At 37.6% G+C, this 16,210-nt stretch overlaps 1 protein-coding gene across 1 annotated transcript in view; it reads left to right on the top strand.

The window, feature by feature from the left end:
- The window catches only part of EYS (EGF-like photoreceptor maintenance factor), a 1,631,219-nt gene extending 1,615,621 nt beyond the window's left edge, over window positions 1–15,598 (top strand). The window contains 2 exon segments of the mRNA XM_024761621.1: window positions 9,141–9,302; window positions 14,409–15,598. Coding sequence (XP_024617389.1) covers window positions 9,141–9,302; window positions 14,409–15,598 — 1,352 coding nt within the window.
- The last annotated feature ends 612 nt before the right edge of the window (window positions 15,599–16,210 follow it).

Here is a 16,210-nt window from a genome sequence, read left to right on the forward strand (position 1 = left end):
ATCTGAATCCGGTCATGCAGAAACATCAGATGAATCTAAGTGGACAATTATCCTAAGAATGTAAGACCTTTTAAAATCTAAGGATGCAAGACCTAGAAAACAGATAAGAACAGAGAAACTGTTCCAGATTGAAGGACTCTGAAGAGACATGACAACCAAGTGCAACACATATTCCTGGAGGGTATCCTGGATCAGCACGGAAATAGCCACTGTTGGGACAGTTGATTACATTTGAATTGAGTCTGTAAGTTGGATGGTAGTATTGTACCAATGTTGATTTCCTGGATTTTTTTGTTTTTTTTTTTTTCAAAGAGTTTTTTTTTTTTTTAGATGTTGGGGGTAGGAGTTTAGTAATTTATTTATTTATTTTTGCTGTGCTGGGTCTTCATCTCTGTGCGAGGGCTTTCTCCAGTTGTGGCAAGCGGGGGCCACTCTTCATCGCGGTGCGCGGGCCTCTCACTATCGCGGCCTCTCCTGTTGTGGAGCACAGGCTCCAGACGCGCAGGCTCAATTGTTGTGGCTCACGGGCCCAGTTGCTTCGCGGCATGTGGGATCCTCCCAGACTAGGGCTCGAACCCGTGTCCCCTGCATCGGCAGGCAGACTCCCAACCACTGCGCCACCAGGGAAGCCCGATTTCCTGGTTTTGAGGTTTGTGTGCTAATTATATGAGAGAATATCCTTGTTTGGGGAAAATAATCACTGGAATATTTAGAAAGGACGGGGCATCACATCTTTAGATTGCTCTTAAAAGACTAATAATGATAAATGGTGTGCGTGCATGTGTGTGTGTAACAGAGAAGAAAAAAATTCAATAAAATAGAAACAACTGCAGAATATGGGTGAAGGAGATATAGGAGTTCTTTTTATTACGGCCACTTTTCCATAAGTTTACAATCATTTCAAAATAAATTATTAAAAGTTATTTTCCTTTTTGTTTTCATTATATAACTGGGTTTTTAAAAAAAAATTTTTTTAAGCACTTTCAGCACTTTAAGTGTCCTTGTTTCTATTGGACAAAATGATCTTTTAAACACCTCAAAAATAAGCTCAGACACAGCAAATGTGGTATACACTAAAAAAAAAAAACAAAAACAAAAGCCTCAGAGGTGAAGATTAAACTAATCATCATAAGGCCTAGTGCTACCTGCTACTGACAGGGTTAGCTTGTTTTTCCTCTGAATCATAGCTTTGTACAAATCTATACATGTGGATGTAATATCATTCCTTGGATATTTATTGAGACTTGTCTTATGGCCCAGGATATAGTAAATAGTTGTAAGCGTTTCACATGTTTTTTTTTACAAGAATGTGCATTGGGAAGTGCTGTGTTCTTCCCATTCATTATATCAAACTAGTTGATTGTGCTGTTTAAATCTTCTATATTTCTTACTGATTTCTGTCACTTGACTCATTAACCACTGTTAATTACTGAATTCCAGATCATATCTCAGCCTAGTCGACTACCGCCTTGAAAGTTTAAAAGTCATCTCAGCTGTCCTGAGCTCTACATCTTCTCCAAATGATTTGCTCCTCCCACAGTCCCCATCATTTTGGTTAACGGCAACATCATCCTTCCAGTTTCTCAGGGTAAAAAGCTTGCAGTTATCCTTGATTCCTCTTCTTCTTTCTTCCCACGTGTAATCTTTCAGCAAATCTTGTCAACTCTAACCTTAAAAGAGATTTGAAATCTAACCACTTCTCACTACTTCCACTCTCCTTCTCTGATCCAAGCCACCATCATCTCATACCAGTATTAATTGTAATCACTTCTTTGACAGGGAGACCCCTATTTTCACCCTTGCTTTTGTCACTTTCAGTGCAGCAACCAAAGTGATATGGTTAAACTTAAGTCGTGGCACTCCTCTGTTCAAAACTCGCCAGTGATTTCCAATTTCATTCTGTCTAAGCCAAAGTCTTTATGATGGACTTTACGGCCATCCACGTGTAGACAATTTCCTATGGATCTCTCAGGTTTCTGCACAATTCTTGAGCACAGGCACTGCTGCTTTTGTTTCGGATTATCTTTTCCAGTATGTTTATGTAAAAAACATCCTTGGAAGATAGAGATACTGCCTTCCTTCAGAGCGACACAGCGTGCTCACTGCCCGTTATAAAAAATGTGTGTCTCTGACCTCAGATTTCCTCTCTAAGTAAACAAAATTTCTGACACTCTGGCTATTGCTAATACTGTAAGCAATAAATTGTCCTTTGTTTCTGACCCGGGAGTTTCGTGTTTTCTGCTATCATCCATGAAAATTTGGCACACTAACTTATTAGCCTGCCAGCGGATAAAATCTCAGATACTTCACAGTTCTTTACAATGTGATCTGGTCCCCATAACCCCTCTGACCTTCTCCCTTAAAACTCTCCTCTTCTTTATTGCCCTTCGGTCACACCGACTCCTTCCTGTTCCTTGATCATGGCAAGAGCCCTCCACGGGGCCTTGCCCTTGTTATTCCCTCCCTCCCCAGTGATCCTCATAGGCCTCTCCTTGAGGCTTTTATTCTAATATCACTTTCCTTGAGCCTACATGCACATCCCCTAATTTTTCTTTCTAGGGTGTATCAACATCTAGCATATTACATATTTATTTACTTTGCTCAATATCTCTACCCACAAAGATGAAAGCACCAGGAATTTTTGTTTGTTTGTTTTACTGCTAACACCTCTGACAGTCAGCCAAAATCCTTCAAGTCTACTTCTGGGAACCTAGTGGAAGTCTTAGCACAAACATTTGCCTATGGTGGGATAAGGAGGGTTGTCAGTGGTTAGCAAGTCTAGAAGATGGAAATCAGGAAGTATTACATTTATGGTTCAAAATACATGTGGAATACCTTCACCATAAACTGATGATTTTCAGGAGTTAGTAGGCATACAAGAAATAACTGGAAACTACTCAATGACTCAGCAGCTGGTATGGCCCTGTCAATTTTCCCCTTCGCTCTCTTTTAATCCGTAAAAGAAACAGTTGAGTCATAGAGAACTTAGGTATTTTTCCTGTTCTACTCCCTCCTTGAAGCCTGGTAAATAAAAACATACCTCTTTTTAAATATCTCACACCAATATTTTGAATGTGTGCCATTATTAGAAAATTTACTTCTCCCAGTACTTTCTAAATATGATTGAATACTTAATTAAATAATAAGCTATTAGAGTCAAGCAAGTCTTCTGCATTATATAAAAAAAGAAATAAGTCTGTATTAAGTACCTTTTCAAGACATACAATGCCAGAGCTACTAATAAAATCTATTTCTTTTGATTTTTAGTTCAGTGACCTTTACATATAGTTTCTTACTCGTCACTTTTTTGGAGAAGGGCGGGTGGGGCGGTCAGTTGTCTTATCACGAGCTCACATGTGCACAGAGAATTCCTGGTTCTGGCGCTGACCCAGTATCAACAACAGTTTCAGGAGAAACCTCCTAAGGTTTAATTTAATTTAATTTCCATAAATCGGAAGGACAGATGAAGGAAAATGCAAGCGTAGCTTACACAGAAGGGAGCCAATATATATGTTCTAAGTTGGTGGAAGGAGAAATTAAATTTAAGAATATAATGTTAATTTTTAAATGTAAATTTTAAGAAAACAACAATAATAATAGTCATTACTTACATAATATTTACTATGTGCTGGGCACAGTTCCTTAAATATATTAACTCATTTAACCTTCACGACAATCCTATGAAGTACTCAGATTTTCTCCGTTTGAGAGACAGAAAAACCGAATCACAGAGGGTTAAGTAAGTTGCCCAAGTTCGCATACCTAGTAATGGTGGATCACAAATGGAAATAAAAAACAACTATTTAATTGGAAGAAAGTGTGGATGAAAAATTAGGCAGTATTAAAAATAATTGGTAGGGCTTCCCTGGTAGCGCAGTGGTTGAGAGTCCGCCTGCCGATGCAGGGGACACGGGTTTGTGCCCCGGTCCGGGAGGATCCCACATGCCGCGGAGCGGCTCAGCCCGTGAGCCATGGCCGCAGAACCTGCGTGTCCGGAGCCTGTGCTCCGCAACGGGAGAGGCCACAACAGTGAGAGGCCCGCGTACCGCAAAAAATAAAATAAAATAAAATAAAGGAGACTGTAACTGTGGGATGAGTAAGGCTTTCTAAAACAAGACACGACAAGCAAAAAACATAATTTAAAAAACCAAGTAGTTTGGTGAATAAAAAATAAAACTTTTGAATAACAAAACAAACCATAAGCAAAGTCCAAAGAAAAATGAATGAGATTATGCTTGCAAAATATATAAGAAAGGACTGGTATACAGTATAAAATTTTAAAACTTCACATCCAATAGAAAAATATGCAAAAGACATGAACAGAAAAGTCACAGAAAAACCAAATGTGTGATACTCAAACAAGAAGCTCAACTTCACTTGTAATCAGCAAATTGCTAATTAAATATTAAATCCTGTATGATTGCCCCAAGTTAAAAATGTGAATAATTTCAAGTGTGGGTGGGGATATGGATATGCATACTCTGTCACCCACTGCAGACTGGAGTATAGATTGGTGCAGACAACTTTGGAGGGGACTTTCGTAGCATCTACTAACTCTAAAAATGCACTTGGACTATGACACAGAGATTCTATTTCTCACATATTTACACACGAGAAACGTTCTTACATGTTTACAGGGAGGTATAACCAAGTATGTTCACTACAGAAGCATTAGCAATAACAAAATAATTTTAAGCAACCCAAGTGTCTATCAATATGAGAGTGGTTAAAGTTAACCGGAGATAAATTACGATATATCCAGAAGTAAAAGGAGGCCAGCGTATATGGATTTTAACGAACAAGGAGGAAAGTGGACAGACAGGGCCACCATGCAGGCTGTTCACTGAACATCTCCAGGGAGCACTTTTCACATAGACTGAAATCTGAATGGCACCCCATGGAGTTGTACAGTGTAACATCTGCATAACGATACCTGGGGGACCTGAAGATGGGGATGATGTCGGGGATTTAACAGGAAACCAAATCATACAAAGCCTCAGAGGCCATGGTAAAGAATCCGCATGTTATTCTAAGTAAAATCTCTAAAGATTATAAACAGGGAAATGAATTCATGTTTTTTGTTTTTTTGTTTGTTTGTTTGTTTGTTTTGCGGTACGCGGGCCTCTCACTGTTGTGGCCTCTCCCGTTGCGGAGCACAGGCTCAGCGGCCGTGGCTCACGGGTCCAGCCACTCCGCGGCATGTGGGATCTTCCCGGACCGGGGCATGAACCCGTGTCCCCTGCATCGGCAGGCGGACTCTCGACCACTGCGCCACCAGGGAAGCCCGAATTCATGTTTTTAAAAGATTCCTCTGGCAACCATGTGAAATGAATTAGAGGGGCTTAAGAGAAGTGAAAGGTCAGTTAGGAGTGTATTGCAATGGTCTAATCAAGAGGTGATAGTGACCTCAATCTGGATAGTGGCAATGGAAATGGAAAGCTGTAGACAGACATAAATATATCATCCAGACAGGATCTGCAAGACCTGCTGAAGCATTACCCTGGCAAAGGCAGAGGAAACGTTGGAGAGAGTGCAATTAGGATGACTACCAGTTTTCTGTACAGAGCCGTGAATGGATAAGGGATCCATTTACTGATCTGAGGAAGTCTGGGGGAGGAATATTTTCGAGCAGTACAATTTCAAACGTGTTAAACTTGATATGACTGAGATACCCAGGACAAGTTATCAATGAGAAAGATGGCTATATGAGATTGAGCTCAGAGAAAATGTTTAGACAGATATAAATTTTAAAGGAGTTGTGATATGATTTTTGAGCACATGGAACTAGATGAGAGATCACCAAGAGAAAGAAAAAAAGAGGGAGGAAGCTGGGAAAGCACTGAGGAATTATAAAATTTAGAGGACAGAGGCACATGCAGCCAGAGAGATAGAATGGGAAACCAGAAGAAATGGCTGAGATGTCCTTCAGTGAGGGAACTGCTAAGGAAATTATCCTATATCCATTCTATAAAATATCATGCCCACACAAATACAGTCAGTTAATCTTTGACAAAAGAGCAAAAGCAGTACAATGGAGAAAAGACAGTCTTTCAAACAAGTGGTGTTGAAAAAGCTAGATATGCATATGCAAAAAATAAAAAGTCTAGACACAGACATTATCCTCTTCTCAAAAATTAACTCAAAATGGATCGTATACCTAAATGTAAAATACAAAACTATAGAACTCCTAGAAGATAGGAGAAAAATCTAAATAACCTTGAGTTTGGTGATGACTTTAGATGCAACACCACAGGCAGGACCCATGAGAGAAAGAATTAAGTTGGACTTCATTAAAATTAACAACTTCTGCTTTGCAAAGGACTTTCAAAATAATGAGAAGACAAGCCACAGACTGGGAGAAAATATTTGCAAAAACATGTCTGAGAGAGGACTGTTATCCAAAATAGGCAAAGAACTTGTAAAACTCACCAACAAGAAAATGAAAAACCCAATTTAAAAGTGGGCAAAGGATCTGAACATACACCTCACTAAAGAAGATACACAGATGGAAAATAAGCATAAGCAAAATGATCCGCATCATATGTCATTAAGGAACTGCAAATTAAAGCAACTGTGAGATACCACGCCTACTAAAACAGCAAACATCAAAAACGCTGACGACACCAAATGCCAGAAGTGGTGTAGAGCAACCGGGATGCTCATGCACTGCTGGCAGGAATGCAAAATGATACAGTTACTTTGGAAGACAGTGGGCGATTTTTACAAAACTAAACATACTCTTACCAATGATCCAGCAATGACACTCCTTGGTATTTAACCACATGAGTTAAAAACTTATCTCCACACAAAAAAACCTGTGCACCGTTGTTTATAGCAGCTTTATTCATAATTGCTGAAACTTGGAAGCAATCAGGATGTCCTTAAGTCAGTGAATGTATAAATACGCCGTTGTTCTTACAGACAATGGTATATTATTCATCGCTGAAAAGAAATGAGCTATCAAGCCATGAAGACATGGAGGAGCCTTAAATACCTATTACTAATTGAAAAGAGCCAATCTGAAAAGGCTACAGGCTGTATGATTCCAACTCTATGGCATGCTGGAAAAAGCAAAACTATGAGGACAATAAAAGTATCAGTGGTTACCAGAGGGAGGGGAGAAGGGAAGGGTACATAAATGAAGCACAGTAGATGTTTAGGACAGTAAAACTATTCTTTACGATACTATAATGGTAGATACACGTCACTACATTTGTCAAAACCCACAGAATGTACACTAAGAATGAACACTAAGGTAAACGATGGACTATTTTTAACCAAGTCTATTTTTTAAAACACTGTGCAAGTATTTAAAAGAACCAATAGGCAAAACACGCTAAAGTCGAAGTTTCGTGAAGACAGATTATTGAGTAAAAAAGGCAAGTATATTATGTATAGTTTATATATAATATGGTTTCATTTATGTGAAATAAATCGGGTACTAGATATACACACACATTAATTGTATGTGCACTGAAAAACAAGGCCTGGCTATATAATATTCAATAAACTGTTCATAGTGGTTCCTGGGAATTAAGAGAAGAGAAAGAAGAATGACATTTCATCTTTTTACTTTACACTCTTCCGTATTATTTAAGTGACTTATAATAAATAGGTCTTGCTTTAGTAATACTTAAAAAAAAATTTCAAAAGGACACACTTTTAAAACCTTCTCTGTATTCTTAATATAAACTTTAATTCAGTGTTGATGAAAATATGGTTCAAGTGACACCTAAGTCAGAAATACCTGGATGTTTATTAACATGTGTCTGCTTCCTAGACCACATCTCAGTTTTAATAATTCAGATGCTCTAGCAATGAGGTACAGGACTTTGCATCCTTAGCAACTACCCCGGGTGATTCTAACCTCTGCCATTCTTAATTGCAATAAGTCAAAATGAATGATGTAGTCGCTTAAAAATCAGCGAATGCCTCTGGGGTAAACACTTACCAGATACCTGTCAGCCTAAAAGTGAAAGACAACAGTTAGTACAGGCCTGACCCAGAGGGAGAAAAGGCAAAATAACTAGATTAATGGCTCAAGGTAAGTGGTGAACCAGCACACACACAAGAAACACTGTCACATTATAAAATGAGAAAGAAAGAAGGAATATAGACTCCGTAAAGAGATAAAAACTGCCTAGTGTTCAGAACTTTCCTTCTTCGTCTAATAATTCCCATCTGGTCAGTTATACACAGAAGCATCAAGTAATATCTGAGGGACTATAAACCTGTATAAATGATTCTACTTCAATTCATATTGAAATGAATTTTCTCATGCTTAACCTGAAGTAAAACCCAAGAGTTAGCACCTTCTGCAGAGGTATGGTCCTAAATTAATGCCAAGTAAACTGACATTTATTTCGATTTATATAATCACTTAGGGACTTCCCTGGTGGTCCAGTGGTAAAGAACCCACCTTCCAATTCAGGAGACTCGGGTTTGATCCCTGGTCAGGGAACTAAGATCTCACATGCTGCAGGGCAACTAAGCCCACACGCCACAACTACTGAGCTCACGCACCTCAACGAGAGCTCGCATGCCGCAAACTACAGAGTCCATGCACTCTGGACCCCCCATGCCCAGGAGTCCGCGCACCACAACTAGAGAAGCCCACAGGCCTCAACAAAGACCCCGCATGCTGCGACTAAGACCAGACGCAGCCCCCAAAATTAATAAAGAAAAAATTAATATATATATAATCACTTAAAATATCTCTTGACTTGATTACACTTTATACTTTAATCAGATATATAGAAACTGAAGAATAATTCATATAGTGATGCCTTCTATCTTCCCCTATTTGAATCTTTTTTAATGAAAGGAAGACATTCCCTAGAATCTCACATTTTTGAGATACGAATAAGATATTCTCAGAATCTATGCATCTGAAGTCTTTCTATAACGCAACCTGGAGCAGAGGATTTGTGTCATACAGTACCAAACAAAAGGAGCACAGAAGGTTTTTTTAACTGGCCTCTAGTTAGTGGGATTAGAACAGAGTTACCAAGGTTCAACGTGTTCAGTTGGGAGCAGCTCTTGGAAGGTAAGTTCTTAAATGACAAAACTATGTGAATTTATTGTATTTATGAGCAACACACTTTTGAAATTCAGGTCTCTGTTTTGTTTTGTTTTTTAAGCTTTGTCTATAAGTGATCCATCTTTCAAAAGCCACGAATTATCCTGGATGTCTTTTGCTTCCTTTCCTGTTCGAAAAAAGACACATATTCAACTGCAGTTCCAGCCTCTTACTGCAGATGGCATCCTATTCTACGTTGCCCAACGCTTAAAAGCAGAGTCAGGTAAAGTTGGCAAGATCTTTGCTGGGGAAAAAAAAAATTCTAATGAATTCCTAATAGGCTCTTAAGTGATGTGTCATAGAGTATTTTTTTAAGTCACTTAGTCTATAAAATATGTAAACATTTGATCTTTTTGTTCTATTGTCCCTGCAAATGTATGCTTTGAATTGACTCCTAAATATGAATGTTAGCAAAATAGCAAGAGCTTTGTTAGAATTACAGTTAGCAAAGTCCAAATATAGCATATGCTCAACTTTATAACAATCCCATCAAAAAAAGAGGTTGAAGCTATGCATAATAGTCCTATGTCAAAATGGACAAAATATGCATATAAAAGATAAAGGAAAGGAAGTCATGACTGATATATTCCCAGTAAATCCATCCACATTTATAACTCAGAAAAATTCCTTTAAGTTATTCAGTCATTTAAATAGTAAACCTGGGACCCATGTTCCAAAATAAGTTTATAAAAATGTTTTTTTAATTATGAAAATTGCATAAATTATCATAATATGAAATAAAAATATTTTATTATGTTTCAGTTTGAAATTTTGATTTTTTATTGCTAACTCTTGATTTCCATCTTCATAATATCTTTCTCCAGAACTTTGACAAAGACATTTGCCTAGTTACATTTCTACTGCCAAATATTTTTAAATGTTTACATTTGGCTTTTCTTTCAACTTGTTTCTCAGAAAATGAAATTTTGGTAATGATAAATAAATCAGTTTATTTTGTTTCAACAGTGAACAAAAATGATGCTCTGATTTTCACAATCTAGTATAAGGAGTTCTTTTAAAGGTGTCTCATTGTGCTGCTAAATAATGAGACTCTCAGAGAATTAGACAAAAGTGGTTCCATCTCAAGGCACTGGTAAAATACTTTCAAAATAATTTCAAGGAGAAAAGATGATAATCTCAAAGGAAAAAGATAAATCTCTTAGAAGAGGTTTGTTCTCCTGAGATTTGATATTTGGTTTTAAATGTATGATTGATTTAAATCTCCCCGTGAAAATGCCAAATGGGAGAATCATGTACAAACAGAAAATTTCTATTTTTAAATCAAGAGACATTAAAAGACAATCATATTAAGTTGTATTGCTCATAAAAACTCAAGGTTAACCTTTGTATGATAAGGGCAGAAAATCAAGAGATAGTCAGGACTGTGACTGGCCAAGAACGTTGTGCTATCATTTTATAATCGGTACACTGGATAGTTATATTTATGTGTATAAAATAAAAAGCTCATTTACATTAACACACATAGGACAGAGGGAGCACACTTTCTTACATCTAAATAGCTTTGTATTTCAGTTCATAACCGTCAAGATTTTCCTTTTTTATGCCCTTAGACGCTATTAACAAAGATGAAAATAGATTAGTTTCATGTCATAACTGGTGCTGCATTTGACACTTATGTAAGGAACTCATGAAAACTTTAAAATATTAAATCTATACTCTACATTCTCAGGCTCGGATTAACCTGAAGGTAATTATCAGATGAAAGGCATAAACTGATTTATTAATAATCAGGTGGTAAAGTATGTTTCATTCATTTAAGGTTGCATAAAATACAGGTGACTGCCCCGTACTTTGACCTTCTCTAAGAGCTATGTCTGATATAAACATTAACCAAGCCTTCTAGCTGATCCTCTGCTGAGAGGAGCTATTGGTAAAAATGCCCAAACATTTAATACACAACGTCAAAACCCACAAATTTAGGTATCAGCAGCCAGTTAGGTTTTCATATGTAGAAAAACAAATTCTCCATTAACAAGGTTTCTGTTTCTCTTTAGAGCTTATTAATTTGAATAATTTCAAATAGTGCAAAATTTAAAACAACATAACTTAAAAATTATCCTAGTTGATTTTAGATCTCTGATTATGGAAAGAAATTTTAAAGAGATAAACCTCGGCACTTGTTTATCTGTTTCTGCTAAATATTTAATACCTTAAAGTGAGCTCTTTTGATACAAAATCAATTTTATGTTAAGCACCAATTAATCACAGATAGCCTGAATTCATCCTGATGTGGTTACAATCCTCACAGATAAATGTGTATTGAAATAGCCTCGTCACCCACAATGTAAAGTTAAAGCATATTCAAACAACTGAACAATAAACGAGAAGTAAGACAAGAGCATACAAGCAAAGTCACGTCAAGATTAACCTTCCCTGGCTGAAGCTATTCTCCTTGATCTTTCTTCTAGTTGTCAACTTGGCCAGTAATATTACAGATCACAGCTTCAGCTTTCCTAATCATTTTTTAGGTATTTTTTATTCCAACGTAGCTCCTTATTGAGGATTATTGACTGTAGAACAGGCTACAAGTAGCAGGAGAAACTTCTTCCATGATCCTGTGAAAGAGCTTTGTGCCCATTTGCAGGCCATGAAGTATATTCGGAGTGTTATAAATTTTAAAACTTAATATCAATTATATTTCATTGTTCTAGGTTCTGTGGTATAAAAATGTAGATGATTCAATCTGTATTTAATTTTTTCACATATAACCTAAAATCTCATAATGCAGCTTCTCTCTTTCTTTAGGCTTAAAATGGTGTTTATGTTAGAAAATCCATGAATAAACTGAATTTCTTCCTTTTGTCGGGAAAAATTTTAAACTTATGTATATTACAGGGAAAAGATGTTTTTGTTTTTGTTTTGTTTTGCTTTCGGCCTAAAACTAGTTGTTGAGAAATACTGAGTCATCTCACCCCACAAGTATACAAAAGGAATTTCCTAATTGAACAATTAGTTATGAGCATCTTCTGTGCCAGACACTGTGCACGGTGCAGGGGATAAAATGTTGAGCCAAAGCGGCACAGATCCTATTCTCAAGAAACTTACAAGTTGGTGGATAAGGCAGCTGTTAGTCAAATAATCACGGATGCAATGACGTAGATTATATTCACTAGAAATTCTCTATGAGGAAAATGATTAAAAACAAGACAACCGTATTTTGCATGGGCTCATACAGGTGGAAATGAGAGGTGCGTGACTTTAGAGCTGCTAGGTCTCCCAACCATCCTTGAATAGCCTGGTGTGGACCACAAAGGGGAGGAAAAATAACAGACATTGGGTGCTGGAAGGAGGTGAGACAGTGTGGACCATGCATGTAGGAGGAGAGTACCACTTGTCAAGAAATCTCCCTGGACAAGAAAAGGGAAAGTTTTATTGGTTGTGAAATGTTAGGGGGAAGGGAAAATACAGTCTCAAGGAACATTTCTACATGTTTTGCTATGTTAAACACTTTGCTGCCCTCTGGAAGGAATCTCACCTTGTAGGGCTACATTCTTTTCCCAGGCATGGAGAGTTGCATTTGCTTTTCCTCTGAATGCCTCACTGAAACTTTCATACGCATGCTGGATCCTATTTGTTCAGATTTGTAAAGACATGACTATAGAGTTATAAAATGAGATAAATATCGTGAAGGAGAGAAAACTAGTGCTATTAAAGCAACAGTGGAATCAAAGAAGACTTCTCTGAGGAAGTGGCATTTGATCCGAGACCTGAAAGATGGGCAGGAGTTACCTAGAATAGGTGGAGCGGGACGGGGAAGTTTTCCAAGAAAACAACACACGCAAATGTTCTGTAAGAAAAGGGTAAACCCTAACAAGGTCAGTGCTGCTGGAGGAGAGGGGAGAGCACTCCCAGTAAGGCTGCTGGAGAGGGAGTCTCTATACCTTAAAGAATCTAGGTTCTTATCCCAACAGGGAATGCCATTAAAGGATAGCATAATGATCAGACTTTCATTTGCAAAGATCATTTGAGCTTCAGTGTAGATTAGAAAGTCAACTGGAAAGCAAGAAGGGTGGAGCGGCTCTCCCAATAGATCAAGCTGGAGATGACAGTAAATTTAACTAAGGTGGCAGGAGAGAAGTGGGCAGAATGAAGGTGTTTACAACGAACCAAAATGCTAGAAAATCTGTTTGATCAGAGACCCAGGATCACACTTAAATGTTGTATCTGATCACTGGATGGATGGAGTGACTTAACTGAGTTTGGAAAGACTGAAGGAGACCAGGTGTATGGAAGGAAGTTCACAAACTGAGAGAAACTTTGGAGCTTGAGGTGCCTTTAAAACACCCAAGCAGAGAGCTCATAGAGATTTGCGTACTTGTAGATAGAGCTTGCTGCCAAGCGCATGGCTGAAACTTTGGAAAGCACACCATATGAGATTTTCATAGCACCACCACTAAATCGCTCTTACTTCTGTGAAGGAGAAATGTCGCTGCTCTATCAGTAAACAAAGGATGTTGCAGCCATCAAGCCACCACATTGCAGCCTCCCCAGGTGAGCCCTGGGGGAACGCAGGATGGAAACAGGATGCCCCGCATCAAGCAATCAGCTGCTGCAGCCACACCCGACGGTGCACCCTGAGGAGACTCAGGATGAAAAAGCACAGGGCACTGGCCCCAGGTAGCTGAGGTGCATGTCAAAGGAATGATGTCAGTGAGCCAGACTCTTGCATTTTCCCACACATAGAAAAGCACTAAATTCCTTAGCTTGAGATGTCTGGTTTTCTTTAATTAACAGTAATCTTTTGATATTCTGACCACCTGGTCTTTGTTGATTATTTCCTGTTGTCATCCGTCTCCCCGCACCCCGGCCCCGCCCCGCCTCTTCAGAGCAGTCCCTCAGAGTGATTTGAGAGTCCTGTCTCCCGGGCTTGAAGTCCTTAGAAAGTCTGCCAAGTAAAACATAATTCTCAACTTGTAGGTTGTGCATTTTTTCCAGTCAACACTTCTCTTATCTTCCCCCCACCAACAACGTCTGTCAAAAACAGCATCAGTGGCTCAGAGTCAAACATCCAACTTAATTTTTACACATTCATCCTTAACTTAAACCGTTAAAGAAAAACCTCACTTTAACTTGGTACCACAATACATTCATTCAGTGTGAAATATTTACAACCAGGGAAAACATATGTGGCCAACTCCAGAGCAAAAGAATACAGGATATGTGTATGAATGTATAGATATATTTTGATCTGTAAATGGACACAAAACTCTCTAACATAACTGTGATCAAGATTTGTAATCTTTCTTCTCCAAAAAGGGGCAAGTTTTTAATGAAATGACATTTTACTGTTGCTTTTCTTTCTCCACAGGTGATTTTTTATGTATCTCTTTAGTAAACGGTTCTGTTCAACTCCGCTACAATCTTGGTGACAGAACTATCGTTCTAGAAACTCTCCAAAAAGTAACTATTAATAGAAATACTTGGCATGTGATTAAAGCAGGAAGAGATGGTGCAGAAAGCTACCTGACTTTGGATGGGATAAATGTAACAGAAAAAGCCAACGTTAAAATGAGCTCCCTGGACACAAATACCGACTTCTATATTGGAGGAGTATCATCCTTAAACCTTGTAAATCCCATGGCAACAGGGAAAGAACCTGTAGGTTTTCAAGGTTGTGTCCGAGAAGTTATTATAAATAATCAAGAGTTACAATTAACCGAATTAGGAGCAAAAGATGGTTCAAATGTAGGTGACTGTGATGGGACAGCCTGTGGGTACAACGTGTGCAAAAACAGGGGTGAATGTATAGTAAATGGCACAACTTTTTCTTGCAGCTGCTTACCACATTGGGCAGGAAATACATGTGACCAGTCTGTGTACTGTTTGAATAACCTTTGCCTCCACCAATCTCTATGTTTACCTGACCAATCATTTTCTTACAGTTGTTTGTGTACTTTGGGTTGGGTGGGAAGGTACTGTGAAAACAACACTTCATTTTCAACTGCAAAATTTATGGGTAATTCTTACATTAAATACACTGATCCAGATTACAGAATGAGAAATCTTCAGTTCACTACTATATCCTTAAATTTCAGTACTACTGAAACCGAAGGTTTAATTGTATGGGTAGGAAAAGCTCAAAATGAAGACAATGATTTTCTGGCAATTGGTCTCCATAATCAGACCCTGAAAATAGCAGTTAACTTAGGAGAAAGCATCTCTGTACCTATGATTTATAGCAATGGTACATTCTGTTGCAATAAGTGGCACCATTTAATTATAATTCAAAATCAGACTCTTATTAAGGCCTACCTAGATGGCAACCTAATTCTCTCTGAGGATACTAATCCACACAAAAAGTTTGTTGCTCTCAACTATGATGGTATTTGTTATCTGGGGGGCTTTGAATATGGCCGAAAGGTAAATATTGTTACTCAAGAGATTTTTAAAAGAAGTTTTGTTGGCAAAATTAAAGATGTATTTTTTCAAGATTCAAAAGAAATTGAGTTAATTAAATCAGAAGGATACAATGTTTATAATGGTGATGAACAAGATTAGGCTAACAAACTAGCAATTTAAATATATAAAATATATATGTAAATATAGTTGATAGTTATTTCTTTGGCATATTGTTTACTGGAAATCAACTGTTTACTATTTCCTGAAATAGTCTAAATGTTAACACTTCTTTTTTTTTATAAGCTTATAAAATATAGCTGGAGAAAAGATTTTGGTCATTTTTCCTACATCCAATTTATCTGAGTCCTGAGTTTTCACTCCATTAGTTCATTTAGTGTTTATTCATCTGTGAACTGTTTTTTAAATAAAATTTAGGTGAAAATGAATTAGTGATACATACAAAGAAAAATAAGAAAAAGGCAAAAGTATTAACCAAAGGAAAAATTAAAATTATTAACAAAGGAAATATCATAGCCTATTACATGGCTCAGCTATGAATAGTTATATGATTGAAATAATGTGAAATCTGAATACAGACTTAAACCAAAAATCATTGAATGAATGTGGGGAGGCAGAGATGGGGGAAAGAAGAGTTAGCTGGTGAAAGTTAAATCCTTGTCTTCCACAGTAAGTTATCAATAGATATTATAGTTTTTTTTAACTTAAAAAGATAGCATATACATGTCACTCACAAATATCCTAAGAAATGTC

Source organism: Neophocaena asiaeorientalis, unplaced genomic scaffold, assembly GCF_003031525.2.
Source record: "Neophocaena asiaeorientalis asiaeorientalis breed wild unplaced genomic scaffold, Neophocaena_asiaeorientalis_V1.1 scaffold169, whole genome shotgun sequence".
NCBI lineage: Eukaryota > Metazoa > Chordata > Mammalia > Artiodactyla > Phocoenidae > Neophocaena > Neophocaena asiaeorientalis.